Raw genomic sequence first — 15574 nt, forward strand, 5'->3', positions numbered from 1 at the left:
CTTTTTCTCCCTCCATTACTGGAAACATGAGTGCAATGTCCTACATACCTTCTATTCGCTGCCACGTCCCGCTGTTAGTCAGTATGACAATAAAAGTGTCAATTTCTCAATGTGAACAAACTCTAAATTTTATGTAAAGCAGAAGGTCACATGCAGCCTGCAGAGTAGAAATAGGCTATTTTTCCTGTATGTACATCCCACCTCTTATCCAGCACTCTTCCTAGATGGTTTTAGAGAAAAGCTAATCTCAACTTAAATAATCAGCAATTAGATTGACATCAGCCTTTCCACTCTGCTGTCTTCTAAAGGGAAATTTTAAACATTGATTGTGATTATTAACATCTTTCAATTTGCTCAACTTCTTATTTTCTATTAGTTGTGCTTTCCCTCTGTTGCTGTTTTACTGTTTTCTCTTAGATAGAGTGGCTTTATTCCATGGGATTTGAAAGCCATGCATTCAGTGATGAGGCAATGCACTGTTGAAGACTGCAGGCTCAGAAGCCAATGGCCTGAGTTTAAATATGGCTCCATGACTACTTGGCTCTGTGTACTACTTGGAGCGAGTGTACATCTGGGCCTTTGCTTCCTGGGTCTTGGCCATTATGCCTAAGACGAGGCTTCTCCCTTGCAGCTGCGGAGGTGGTTACTTGTCCTGGCCATGATGGCAGCCTGTTGGTGCTGCAGCTGTGGTACATTCACTCCAGCACAGCAGCTAGAATGGCTTCCTGAAAGGCAGTGCAAACTGCGTGAGGCAGGCTTTCCTTAAAACTGTGATCTTGGCTCACTCCTGGGTCCTTCTATCTGCTTCATATCATATTTAGGAGTGACTCATATTTTCAAGGTTTACTGAGAATCCCCTTTTGGTACCACAGTGGGGCCATGTATTTACTTGGTTTTTAAATACACATGTTTTATATTATTTGGGGATGTTCTGGAGTGGTAATGGGAAAGGGAAGCTTGCACCATTAAGATTGCCATATTTAAAATCCATAGGTTCTTTTTAATCTGTTCTCTTTTGTTTTTATAATGAGTATTAGAAAACATAATCCAATCCTTATGGCATGTCTACCATGTCAAAAAGCACACCAAAACATTTGAAGTTGAAAGTAAAGTAAGTCCAGAAAGGTTAAAAATAGGTAAAGATATGCATTTAGAAAATTGTTTGTCCGCCCCCCTAGCCCCGAAATCAAGTTTGTTTATTGTTTTACTTTAACTACTCTTCATGGCTTCCTCTTTGTCTCATTATAATACAATTTTAGTTTGATAAATATATATTTTAGATAAATATATTTTTAGTTTAGCCTGATCCTATATTTACCCACCCCCACCCTGCTCATTTTAATATTTAACTTCTGTTGATTTTCCATAGATGACAGCATAAAAACACATTCTTTTATTCATTGGTTGAATGCTAAGAGCAATAACAACAGTCCAGCAATCTTGCTATTAGTGTATTTGATCAAGACTCAGAATGAACACATCTCTACTCATGAAAACATTTCTACTAGATAGCCTCAATAAAAAAAGAAAAACCAAATTTAAAGAACAGTGTGATTTCAATAAAGAAAATAGTGTTTTGAACATAACCTTTTGATCAACATAACCTTAAATTTCAATTTTCCAGGCTATTATGCTACAAAGGTTTAGTCATTCCAAGAGTCCCCATTTAGAGCAGTCCCTTTCACTTCTGCTGACAAGTAGCTGAACACTGGTGGAGAAAAAGCAATGATGCTGGGTGAGGTCTCATCAGCCATCTCTACCCTCACATCTCAAATGGGCACTCAGATCTTCCTGGCAGCAATCTCACTATACAAACCTATGTTTTCCCACTCTCCAAAATGAGTATTCTCACTGCACCAAACTCCTACACCACCTCTCCTAATCCTCCCACTCAGAGTATGACTGCGCCTCATCCTTGATTGAGGAAACAGAAGCAATCAAATAGGACCATCTTCGTCTTTGCCATCCATCAGCTCACCTCTGAGGCTTCCTGCAGCTGTATTCATACTCTCTGCCTTTGTCCTGTTGCTATGGGTGGAGTGTCCCTGCTCCTATCCGAAGCTGACAAACCTTCCCCTTGTGCTTGGAAGTCCATCCCTCGCCTTCTCAAGGATGTTATTATTACAATTCCCTCGCTCCCCCCTGCATCACGGGTGTCTCGCTCTGTTCTGAATCATCCCCACCTGCATACAAACCATCTCCGGGATCTCTGGACTTTACATCCCGCCCCAGCTACTGCTTCCATTTTTCCCTGCTCTGACTCACAGCACACGTTCTTGAGTTGTCTACAGGCATCCAGTTCCTCACTTCACTTTCCCATCCTGCCGAAACCGGGCTCTGCCCAGCCCTTTCTCCTTTGATCTCTATGTGGCCAAATCTAATGGTTCAGCCCCTGCTTTTATCTCACTTGATTGCACAGCAAGATTTGATATGGTAACTGCACTTTTCTTCTTGAGATGCTTTTTTTCCTTGCCTTCTGTGATGTAACTCTTTTCTGTTATTTCTTCTACTTCGTCGGTTGTTCCTTTCCTTCTCTGTGCTGGTTCCTTCGTGTCAGACCACAAACCTACATATTGCCATGGACCTCCTCTTCTTCTCTAGCTGGTTCCAAGACTTAACATATAGTTCATACTCATATATATGCTAATTACAAAAAAAAATCTCTATATCCAGCCTGGACTTCCTGGAGTTTCAGATATGTATACGTAATAGCTTACTGAACAATATTTCTATCTAGATGTTTAGAAGGCATTTCACACCTAACAAAATCAAGAGACAAACCTTGATTCCATCTTTGTCCCTGATCCATGCCCTCCTCCCTCAAACTTCTCTTCCCTAATCTTTCCTAGCTCAGCAAATGGTGTCATGCTTACCTACCTGGATGCTCAAACTAAAGTCTACTTGTCATCCTTCGTTCTTTTCTAGTCCCCTCTCATCTACCCAATCCATGAACAAGGCTTGTCACGTTTCCTTCCAAACATATCCCAGATCTGTCTACTATTCTTGCATCTACAGTAATCCCTTGTTCAAAGCACTGTCATTAAGCCTGGACTCTCCTGGACTCCTGCCATGGCATCCCTGAACGTCTCCTTGCTTTCTAGTCACACAACAGCTGCACTGGTATCTTAAAACATCCATAAGATTGTGTCCCTCCCTGCTTCAGATCCACCCATTTAGCCCAAATTGAAACAATTTAGCCTGGATTACAAAGTTCAACATGCTCTGGCCCCTCTGCATCTCTCTGATCTCATCGCGTACCATTTCCCTGTCACTCAGCATCCTCCAACCTTAATGGCCTACATACATCTGGTACCTAAAACACCACACTTATTACCGCAAATGAGCCTGTTCCCTGCTATTCCCTCCCTCTGTCTCACCTGCTCTTTTCTCTGACCTCTGACCTCTGTATAGCTGATTACTTCCTGTCATTGTTGTCTCCTTAGAGACTCTTCTGAGCATCCAATACCTTATGTATTTATTTATTCGTATTTCTGTGGAATCTGTATTATAGAACATAGGAAATGTTCAATACATATTTAAAAATAAAGGCACAGATGGAATTAAAACATTATTTTTATAAGTCCAGTTGTCAACTATCATTACCATTATTAACAACAACAATAGCAAAGATATCTTACATTAACTGAGTGATTAATATACACCAGGTATTATTCTGAGTCCTTTTTATATATTATCTCATTTAATCCTCCAGTAACCCCACAAAGTAGTAACTATTATTATCCCCATTTTACACATGAGAAAACTGAGGCACGGAAAGGTTATGTGATTTGCCCAAGGTTATAAAACTACGAAATGGCAAAGTCAGGACTCCAACCAGGTAGACTAATTTTGGGGCCTCCACAATTAACTATTCAGTATTTTGTTATTAGTATACAGTTGACCCTTGAACAACATGGGTGTGAACTGCACCGGTCCACTTATATGCAAATTTTTTTTCAATGTCTTTTCTCTTCTTTATGATTTTCTTAATAACATTTTCTTTAGCTGACTTTATTTTAAGAATACAGTATATAATACATAAAACATACAAAATATGTATTCATCAATTGTTTCTGTTATTGGTAAGGCTTCTGGTCAACAGTAGGCTATTACTAGTAGTTAAGTTTTTGGAGAGTCCAAAGTTATATGCAAATTTTCAACTGGGGGGGGGTTGGGGCCCCTAACCTCTGCACTGTCCTAGGTTCAACTGTAATTAATAATATCAGTAATGATAAGCAGCATTCATCGAACATCTATTATGTGCCAGGCATCTAGGCTTTTTATTTAGGTTAATTTAATCCTCATAACAACAGCCTTATGAAGTAGGTGTTACCATACTCATTTTACAGAAGCAGGAACAGCATCAAAGAAATTAAATTTCTGGCCCAAGATGATACAGTCAATGAGTGGCACAGTCAGGATTCCAACCCAGATGTCAACTCCAAATCCTTGTTCTCCCTACTACACTATGATGCCCACATTTCCTCACCAACACTACATGTTTCTTCCCATGGTCCATAAACCACGAACCCAAGGAGACTCCTTCTGTTGATTCTGGGAAAGTCTTTCATATTGGCGGTTTCCTCATTCTTTTGTGCATTCAACAAATATTTGGCTTGTCTAACAGGTGCTGACGCCTTGTCAGACATGGGGAAGACTCTGTAATCCTCAGCGTGCTATTGGGTTTCTTTGTTTAGTCTATTCTCACCTGTGAAGAAACTTCTCATAGGTCTGGCGGAAAGCAAATCCTGCCCGTCGCACCCTCACGTTTTCCAGGAGTCCAAGATACTCGACTTGGTGCCGGCAGCGTTCATCGTCAAATATCTGTGGGGATTTCTTCTCGTTGGGTTTGATGCAACGTACGTAATATGGTTCCTAAAGACATAAATCAGCAAATGATACGTTTCGCTGGAGAAAAACCCCAGACTAAGGACACTAACACGTAATTAGTGTCGTGTCCAATTAAGCCCTGTGCGTTTAATTTCTCGGGCATATACTTGCGAATAAAGAAGTTATTCTTTCTTTCCCTCCAGTTCAAGGTTGGAAGAGCCCATGCATCTGGCTAAAATGTTGTTTTATTCTATTTTAGGAAAGGGGATAAAAGTGGGGAGTTAAATAAAAAGAGAGATGTGAACCTTGAGTTTTTGTGTATTTACGGAAACACGGTTAAAAAGTAACAGAAGGAATAATTTAATAGAAAGAGGCAGGAGCTGTAGGAAAGATGAACTGCGGTGAAGAATATAAAATATTAAGCACAGCCCTGGTACATAGTAAGTGCTCAATTAAACGTCAACCATCATCATCATCATATTTGTGCTTTTGAAAAAGAGATTAAGATACATGAGTACGGTACTTAAAGTTTATAAGTATATTAGTAGAGAAGTTACAGAACCACCTGTATGCGCCGTGACTCTAAGAATGAGCCTAGCAAAAACTTCCTTCCCTGAGTGCCAATTACATTTTGTACCGGACATTAGATCCTAACTCCTTTTGAATATACAACTGTGCTTGGCATAGACCATGGTAAATTGAAGAGAAAAAATTATTACTGGATGAATCAATGAGGTCAATGGATCCTATTTATCAGTGTAAAGAGTTACTTTCCCTTCTCTGAATCTATTATTTGTCAGACACACAGACGTATGTTAGTTAGGTGATGGAGTCCTCTGGAGTTAATCTGGGCAGTTTTGAGCTGCACTGAGGGCAGGAGGTAAAGTAGTAAATAATTTAAGAAGCAGGAGAGATTTGAAGAATGGAATTTACTTGCATTTTGAATAGAGTAACAGTGTTTAACATCTAAACAGGAAGCTCCAAGTATGTATTTATCATGCTGCCTTCCATGATGAAAAGCAAGGCTGTTTTCTTCCTTTTCCTAAGCCCTGCTTGATTAGTTTCCAAGTTGCTGTTGTAGGAGATTATCACAAATTTAGTACCTTAAAACAACGCAAATTTATTCTCGTGTAGTTCTAGAGGTCAGCATTCTGAAATAGAGCTCACTGGGCTAAAAATCAAGGTGTCAGCAGAGCTGTTATTTTTCTGGAACCTGTTTTCTTGTTTCCCAACTTCTAGAGGCTGCCCACTTTCCTTGGCTTGGGGCCTCCATCTATCTTCAAAGCCCACCAATGGCCAACTGAGTCTTTCTCATGATTCCACCTCTCTGGTTCTGACTCTTCTGCCTCCCTCTTTTCCTTTGAAGGACTCTTGTGTTTACATTGGGCCTACCTGAATAAGGCAGGATTTATTTTAAGGCCAGTTGATTGGCAACCTTAACTCCATCTGCAATCTTATTTCCTCCTGCCGTGTAACATAATATGTTTACAGATTCTGGGGACTAGGATGAAGATATCCTTGTCCCTCCCTACCCCCCCATTGTCTCAATACCTTTGGAATTTCCTCAGTGATAAGAATATGTTATGCTAATGAGTTGACTCAAGCCCAGCCCCCTGGGTAGCTTCAGGATAAAGGCTAGTCACCAGAAAAACCTTCGACAGGATTGGGGGGCTGGAACTTTTAGTTGCCTAACCTCTGGGGAGGGGAGGGGGTTTGGAGATTGAATCAAACATTCTTATGTAATGAGGTGCTGATATAATAAAAAAGCTCAGGACGCCAAGACTCTGAGAAGCTTCCTGGTTGGTGGACATAAGGATGTACTGGGGGGGTGACGCACCCTTGACTACATAGGACAGAAGCTCCTGCTCTCAGGCTGTCCAGATCTTGTCACACTGTATCGCTGCATCTGGCTATTCTGGGTAGTTAGTGTCAGAATTGAATTGAATTGTAGGACATTCAGTTGGTGTTAGAGAACCGGCGTTAGAATGCAGGGACCATTATTCTACCCAGCACACTGTCAACATTTTTCATCTCCCCTGTGGTAGACTGAAAACCATGACGACACTATTTTACACCATCTCCCACGGAGAGGTGGAGTTTCCACCCCGTATCTTGAATCTGGGCTGTCCTTGTGACTTGCTTTAGCCAGCACAATGTGGTAGAAGTGATACTGGGTTATTTCTGGAGTCTCAGCCTTGAGAGGCTTTGTCTTCTTGGAACACTTCTTCCATCATGTGAAGAAGCCCAGGCCCAAAAACTATGTCAAGAAAGAGGCCACGTTATCGCAGCCGTTCAGTATTCAGCCATGCCCTGTGAGTGAGCCATTGTAGACCATCAAGCCCCAGCTGAGGACAGCCACTTGGTAAGCCCAGGTGAAACCAGCAGAAGAACTGGCCAGTTGACCCACCGAATCATGAGAAATAATAGTGTTGTTCTAAACACACACACACAAAAATCTCTGTAACACATGAAGCCTCCTTTTCCCATTCATAATATTGTTTTTTGTTTTTTATCAGTTTTATTAACGGTCTATCTTTTGATTCCTTTTTTGATCTACTGGTTTAAACTTTTGCTATTTGAAAATTACTTTTTACTTCTTTCGTTAGGTTTTCTTTTGGAGTTCCTTTCCTGGCTTCTTGAGTTGAAAACTCATTTACTTTCAGTCTTGCTTTTTTCTTTTTTTTTTTAAATAAAGGCATAATAAGTGGGCCACTTTAGGAATAGTCTATAGTTTTTGATCAATTCTTTGTCATGCAGTTCCAAATATTTTGTAATTTTCATTATGATTTCCTCTTCAACCTGTGAGTTATTTAAGAGAGTAGTTTTTAAAGTTTCCAAGCATGTTTAAAAGTTTCCTTTTTAATTCTGATTTTTATTTTACTTGTTGAGGATGGAGAATGTAGCTATATATACATTTCTTTAAATGGTTAAGACTTCCTTTGTGATCTAGCATGTGGTCAGTTCTTGTAAATATTCCATGTACACTTGAAAGGAATATATATTTCCTAATTCCTGGGTACAGAGCTCTTTTTATCTATGAAATAAAAGTTTAAATTTGGTTTTCAAAGTTTCTGCTTTCTTACTAAGGTTTCTGTCTACTTGATCTATCAGTTTCTGGTAGAGTTGGTTTAAAATCTCCCATTAGGACTGTGGCCTTGTCAATTTTTCCTTTAAAAATTCTCAGGTTCTTTTTTTGCTTTATGGAGTTCATGTATAATGGCTACATTGTTAGCTCAAAATATCTTTATTGTCTTGGGTATTTTCGTTGTATTATTATTAGTCTCTTCATCTGTATTAATACTTTTTTTTCTTAAATTCTATGTTCTCTCACATTAGTATTGCTTTTAATCATTTTTTGGGGGGAGGGGCTTAGTATGTCTTTAGCTACCTCCTTGTTTATAATCTTTCTGCATAGTGTTAGTTAGATATCTCCTGTAAGCAGCATATATCTCGATTTTCCACCTATCTAGTCTGTTTAGCCCATTTACACATATGGGGAGCACCAATTATTTAGATTTTTTTCTATCACATTATTTTGTATTTCCTCAATGCAATTAACATTTTTCCTTTGTTTCTGCCCCACCCATATTCCTACCTTCTATTGGACTGATAAATTGTCTCTATTCTTTTTCTTATCCTTGCTTTCTCCCTCACTCCCCCACCTCCATAAATACACAGATTGGAAAATTGCAGGAGAGACTAACTACTAGCCTAGTTACCCACCTTGTATTCAGTATCTCTTTCCTATTTTGAAGCAGAATACTTATTTCTAGCTGAGTACGCTGCTAAACAGAATAAAAATGTACTCCCCAGTTTCCCTGGCAGCTAGCTATAGCAAATGATATGTAGCAGAACTGCTGTGTGAGACTTCCAGGAAGTCTCTTTAAAAGGGAAGCAACTCCAGCTGCCATCTTAGACCAGGAGAATGGACACCAAGCAATAGGATGAGTAGGATGACAGAGCAGAAAGACAGAAGGAACCTTACAGCTGTTACACCAGGCCCGCGATACGTCCTTTTGTACTTCATTTACAGGAGAGAAATAAATGTCTCTCTTGTTTAAGCTACTAATTCGGGAAGGTGGGGAGGGTCTCTTTTATTAGCGGCTGAACGCAACCCCGATACAGAAATTATACATGGTTCTAGAATTTTTATTTTTAAAAAATGCACATTTAGCTACCAATTTTTATAAAAGTGATTCTTTTCTAGTTAATCTATTTTATAAAGAATATATTTATAAATAATATACTTTATAAATGTTTTATAAAATTTTGTGTTCAGCTCTATTTCTTGTGTCACATGCCTTCCTTCTAGGTTCACTTTCCTTCTTGCCGTATGAGGTAGGTTGATGTTGACATGCAGAGAGAAGTTGAGAGGTACACTTCTAATGAATTCTAGTTTTCAATTATGGTGTCTTTACCCCACCTTTTCTGGAGGTTTGATTATATAAACCCACAAATTGTGCTTATTTGTTACTTGAGGCCAAAGAATCCTGATGAAAAGAAACAGAAAGCTACTGAACAGACAAGTTCTTGTGGCATTTGTCTAATTTCTCCACAGTGAAGTAACCAGAAACGGTACAATTTAAATTCTTAGAGAGAAAGTTGATAAAAAAAAAAAAAAAAAGATAATAATGAAGAAGAAAATACACAGAAAAGCACCACAAGAGAAAGATAAAAATGAAGGAACTAAAAATAATGAGTCCCGGAATGCTGCCTAATTTATCAAACTTGTCAGCAGCAGCAAAGAGTAGAAATCTGTTCCTTAAGTCAAAACAAAACAAAACAAGACTAAAGTTATCCATCAGTATTGGAACTCAAAGGAACAATAAAAAGCAAAAATAATTGTCAATAATGCACCTTCATATTTCAACTATTTAAAAGAGCCTAAGGACAATACTTAAATCCCAGATTTCCTCTTAAAACTCTAGCTGGTCATTTTGTATTCAGATATCATATATGGATTGTGTATTACAATTTAATTCAAGATTTTTTTTTTAAGCCAGGCTTTGTCTTCATTACAAGGCTGAAGTTCATTTTTGTCAGGCACATGTTATACTTTACAGTTACATATATATACATATATATGTATATACATACATATATATAATGTTTTTTTTCTTAAAGTGTATTTCAGGCCAGTTTTCATGCCACATGTATTTTACATATGTAATATATATTATATATTTTATATATATAATATATGCAATATACATATATTAAAGACATCACTAAGACTTTCCCCTTGACAACAACAGTAGGATAAAAAGCCCAAATTTAAGAAAAGTATTTCATCTGTTTTACTTGGTCATGTTAACAACAACAAAAAATAAGGCATTAATATTTTAACATACATTTTCACTTTTATTTAATATAATTACTTTAAAAAAGGAATAACAATTATATCCAAACATTCATTTTAAGTATATATTCTTCCATTTGATTTACTAGAATTACCAAAAAGAAAGGAATAAAAATTCTATTATAACATTCACTTTAAATATATATTCTTCAATTTGATTTACTATAATCACCTAAAAAGCAAATCATACATACTTGTACATTCTCTATAACATATACCAAGAGAGAGGGAAACCTACGAAGTCACATGGATATTTAGAAAATAAAATGATTACCTTTGATGCCAGGTTGTCTACTAAAGCAATCATAGAATTCTTAAATAAGGTGGCGGCAGTCAGCGGTCGCTTGGTCACCTCTGTAATGCTCAGTTTGCCTTCGGGCCACATATTCTTCAGCACAGGATTTGAACTGAGAAGCACAGAAGGAGCGATTCAAACATTACATTCAAAGATGCTGCACAAGAATTGCTAAGCCATCCTGCTGAATTGGAGCCTGGGAGGCACAACTGGACCGCAGACTGAGCTCACAAGGCCTAACTGGAAAAATGATGCTATCCAGAAAATTATACCGAAAGTGCCAGGACAGATATCACACCACCGATGGAGACGGTGTATCCAAACTATCGTACATTTAAAAAATTCTTTAAACCTTTTTAAAGTCACATCGATATTATTATGACCTAGGACCCTCAAATGGTTAACATAGCTCTTACAGTTAATACATAAAACAAAATGGTTTTGGTGGTTGCGATAAGAATGAGGACACACCATAGTAGGAAAACGATTCTCAATGTGATAGCAGAAAACATGAAAGTATCTTCTGGATGAAACAAATAGTCATACAGAACAGGTAAACCTACCAAAAAAGCCTGGTCTTTCTAAAAATATAGACAGGAACATAAAATACCCACACTGTCTTCTAGTAAATCTATTGACTGCAGCTGAATTTATTGAAACACATTTATAGGTAACATTGGCTGTTACAATATTTTATTGACGTGACAAGACTGTTACAATCTAATTCTAAAAGTGTACTTTTCAGGCCAGTTTTCATGCTAAAAATTATATATTCATTACGTGGTTCTGTGGTGATGTTTAAAAAACCATGTGTGGTGGTCTCAACTCTGATTTTCTTCTGGTTTCATTTTGAGTGCTTTTGGTTTTAAAGGAATTAGAACTTGAAATACTGCTTGCTTCCTGGAAAGTTTTCTTTTGTCAGATTTTTTTTTTTTACCTTGTGGGGCTGAGAAAAGACAACATGGACATGCTTTGCTAATTGTGTTTACTACTGCTATCATTTTGCCCACTTTACTTACCCTGATGTAAAATTGAGAAAATTGAGTTGGTTTCCCAAATACCTGGTAAATTTCTGTATATACGGCACAGATGCAATATAATAGCTGCAAAATGCCGGAATAGGTGACAAAAGAGCAAAGAAGATAAACGGTGAGGTGCAGATTGACTGGGTCTGTGAGTGAAGACAGAGCCACCCCCCTCACCCTCACCACTGCTAGCAATCAATGCCAACTCCTATCAAAAGTGGCCATAAAATGATGCAGTGATCTGTGGCTTAGGGACCCAGTTTCATTACTTGATAGTCTTACTCCACAATTTTCCAATGATACACATATCAATAAAAATAAACACATAAATGTATATTGTTTTTCCTTAACTTTTCCATTCTGATATAGCAGAGAGAGAATTTAAGGCAATGGCCCTCAACCTTTAGTGTACATAATGCCTGGATGCCTTCCTAATACCTACTCAATAAAATCTCTGGAAAGTAAAGCACTGTACCTGTACTTTGAAAATTCTGATGTGTGCCAAAATCTGAAGTTCACCGGCTTTGGGTGTATGCATTTTCTACCCCAAATACCACCTTACTCACTGTTGGCCATATTTAGAGACTATTCCCGTACTACATATACTAAACGGAGTGTGTGTGTGTGTGTGTGTGTGTGTGTGTGTGTCTGTGTGACGGAGTATTGAAAATAAAGGACATAAGATGATGATTAAACAGTGGAATTGGTGAATAATGAATCAAAACAGACACATACAATCATTTTAAATAGAAAGAACTTTGAGGCCAGTAAGTCATGAATGTAAGTTTAACAAAATAGTTTTCAAACATTCAAAGAACTTTTCTTAAAAGGGAAGCTTACTTATCCAGAAACCCAGTCTGTATAATACATAAAGCAGAACTGCTCTGGCTAACACCAGAGTAGTCTCAACAAAAGTCTGCACCTGGCATGCCACCTGCTTGCTCCCTTCCTCCTTCATTTACATACACACACACATGCACACACCATACACACACTCAACACACATGCAAACACACGTACACACATGCACACACAACACCTACACTCAACATACACACGTGCACGCGCGCGCACACACACACACACACGCACACGAACATCCAGGTAAACTCTCCAGGTCTACAGAACTAGAGATCTAAGGATTCCTCTTTATATACAAAGAAAGAAAGGATTGAAATTTGGCGGGAGGGCTATTTAGCCACACAAGCACTGGAAAGTGTCCAGAGGCAAAGACAGCCCATCCAAGCACCATCTAGGAGGGTAGTTCTACCCAAAATAATTTCAAGACTTGCCATCCGCTTGGCAAGGCCTTTGCTATTATGCAAATATATCCAATAAGTTGCAGTCAACAGGCTTTTAATCTTTTTACACCTTTGGCAAGACCATCCCTATTGTGAAATGGATTCATCTTAGCCTGACGCCTTTAATTGTTGGATTTAGCTAAGTTCCTTTGTTCCGATTCCATGCTTACCAAGCCATTAAGTATTCTGGATTCTATGGGTAATATTTTTCACTGTCAATTAATAAACTAGAGTTCTCACTGCTATCGACTTCCCAAGTAGGTTTTTCCAACAGGAAAAAAAATAGCTTGTCATGCCAATGCAATTATTCCATTCCATGTGACTGTTATAGATCTTTCTCTGGAAATAAATCCACTAGACTATAAGATCCACTAGAGCAGGGAATTTAATTTGTTTCCCCACAGTTGTAGCCAAGAGCATAGACAAACGTGTGGCTCAGAGGGGCTCAGTACATCTGTGATGATTTACTGACAAACTGACTGAGTAGACTTGATAAATGAGGGACTACAGTTCTCTCTCTGATCCAAAAGAAGAAGCTGGCTCAGAATCTTTTCTCCTTCGTGGGCCTTCTTTCCAAAGTATCCATTCGGAGTTTGAACTTGGCTATCCTTTGCCACAGCTTGTTCACGTTTTCTTGGATTGTGAGAAGATTCTGCCCACTCAGGACAGCACGGACACTAGATACCACTCTGATATTAGAGCGGTCTGTGAGATGGAGGTGAAAACACTGCAGTGGGCATCTGAGTATGCAAAGCTTTTGGCTGGGCCTAAGGTCATCTGACACTTTCCCATCACCACTGGCCTACCTGGGAACGATGGCGTACACTGGTACGGGGTACCAGAAGGATGGCAGCAGTGAACAGAGAAACCAAGGCAACCCAAGGGAACGCAAGAAAAATCATTTAGTAGATGGTCCCTGCCCTAAGTTTACAGATGTCTTAACCACAAAGTTAACATATTCTTTCATTCATTAAGTATGATTAAGTAAAACTAGAAAATGTGCTGGAAAAATCTTAAAATTATCACATAAAAACAATCACAGGCATATATACTGAATAATACATATGTCAAACAGCTTAATATAAAGATAAAATTTAATCCTACCTGTTATACATGAGGCGCTTGAAATCTTGAAATAAAGTATCTTTATTTTTGTCGATAAAACCAATGACAGAATAGCTAATAGAGAAAAAAAATAGGAAAATATGTATCACTCACCAGGCAAGAGCCACAATGAAGCTTTTCTAGAAGTCTACAAGCCCTTCCACTGTTAATTATGCAATCAATCTATTATAAAGCTGATTCTGTCTGCTACATTGTGTGTTAAGGGATATTAAATTTACCTACTAAATAGAGGGGCTGTGGTTTCTACTCCTTGAAAGGAAAGCAAACATCAGTATCATCGTTACGATTAAGACCATGTTCTACTGGTTTACCGCTTACCTCAAGAAGATGACGTTTAGACTATAAATAGCTGTATTTATCATCCAGCCTTCCTAAGAGAAAAGCAAGACAGCAACATACAGGAACTAACAGTCTCATCCGTAGGGAGGTCAAGTGTGACTTGCCTAAGGTTCGCTCAGTGTGTTCAGGGTGGGATAAAAGAATCCAGGAAGAACTGCAAAGGATGGTAAGAGCTGGAGAAGCAGAGGAAAAAGAAGAAGGCCGATCACACAGGGCAACAGGTTAAACGATGGGGTGGGATGGAAGCAGGCACATGCGTGGCATCCTTGGGAGAAAAGGAGGAGGCAGTATTCATGGTTTGGGGGAAGGCAGATGAGTAAGGTCTGAAAAGTCCAGCTAAGATTGCAGATGAGAAAGGGAGGAATGGAAGCTGTTCTGAGCAGTGACCTGCATGGACTCTGGGAGGAGTAAATTCAGGGCTGGGGTATAAAAGCAATTCATGGAGGGTTCTGGGCGATTAGGACTGAGGCTAGGAAGTTGAGCCAGTGGTAACTCTCAACGCAGCTGTTCCCACAGCTCTGCTTTCTTGCCTGTCTCTATTCTCCTCCTTGACAATCACATCGATGTAGACAGTTCTCCGAGCTCTAACCCCTACCCCTCGCCAATGTCTCAGCGTGACACATTTCATTCTGCAAGTGAGTTCCTTCAGGTTACGCGGGCCCTTTAAAGTCACCAGGCCCAAAATGACTTCCTTGCCTCCCCCACCCTGGGTCTATTTCCTACACCTTCAAGCCTTTTTTGACTGAATCCTTGAAGTCACCTGACTCAATCGATTATCTAACCCATAACATTCAAACTTCAAAGTCTTTAGTTTTGTCCTTTGAGACTCTTTATGATTTGATCTCAACCTATTTTTCCAGGCATTTCTACTTCTCCATGCTACAAAAAGGATACACTCCCCAAATGGGCGTAGTTGCTATTTCCTGAATATTTTTAGCACCCTTCCCACCTCTTCCTATAAAAATAATTCTCAGCATCCAAGGACGACATCCAAGGATCCAAGGCAGCATCAGCCTTCCCAGCTTTACACACGGCTAGAAGTATCATATCATTACCTTATTCTGAACTCGGACAACTCACATGGCAGTTATTTTAGACCATCTTTTATTGTATCACTGTGCTCGTATGTGGGTGTGTATACATGTATTTATTTATACACGTACATATCTATGTGACATAATACACATACTTATGTGTATAAATACACGTCAAACCATATAGCTATGTACGCATCTTCCAGGGAAAGCTCTTTGTGACCAGGGCTCATACTTTAGAAAATATTGTGCACACAGAAGATACC

General features: G+C 38.9%; 1 protein-coding gene across 2 annotated transcripts in view; it reads right to left on the bottom strand.

Annotated features, from left to right (window-relative positions):
• MYO1D (myosin ID) overlaps positions 1 to 15574 on the bottom strand; it is a 285823-nt gene that overhangs the window by 163785 nt on the left and 106464 nt on the right. The window contains exons 13-15 of one of the 2 annotated variants that reach the window (XM_081027840.1): positions 13915 to 13989; positions 10464 to 10596; positions 4709 to 4875 (exon numbers count right to left, since the gene is read on the bottom strand). In XM_081027840.1, the coding sequence (XP_080883966.1) occupies positions 4709 to 4875; positions 10464 to 10596; positions 13915 to 13989 (375 nt within the window). Of the gene's footprint in view, positions 1 to 4708; positions 4876 to 10463; positions 10597 to 13914; positions 13990 to 14335; positions 14448 to 15574 lie in introns of those variants that run through there. The other variant, XM_081027841.1, reaches the window with a different exon arrangement.

Source organism: Rhinolophus hipposideros, assembly GCF_964194185.1.
Source record: "Rhinolophus hipposideros genome assembly, chromosome: 20".
In the NCBI taxonomy this organism is placed as follows: Eukaryota; Metazoa; Chordata; class Mammalia; order Chiroptera; family Rhinolophidae; genus Rhinolophus; species Rhinolophus hipposideros.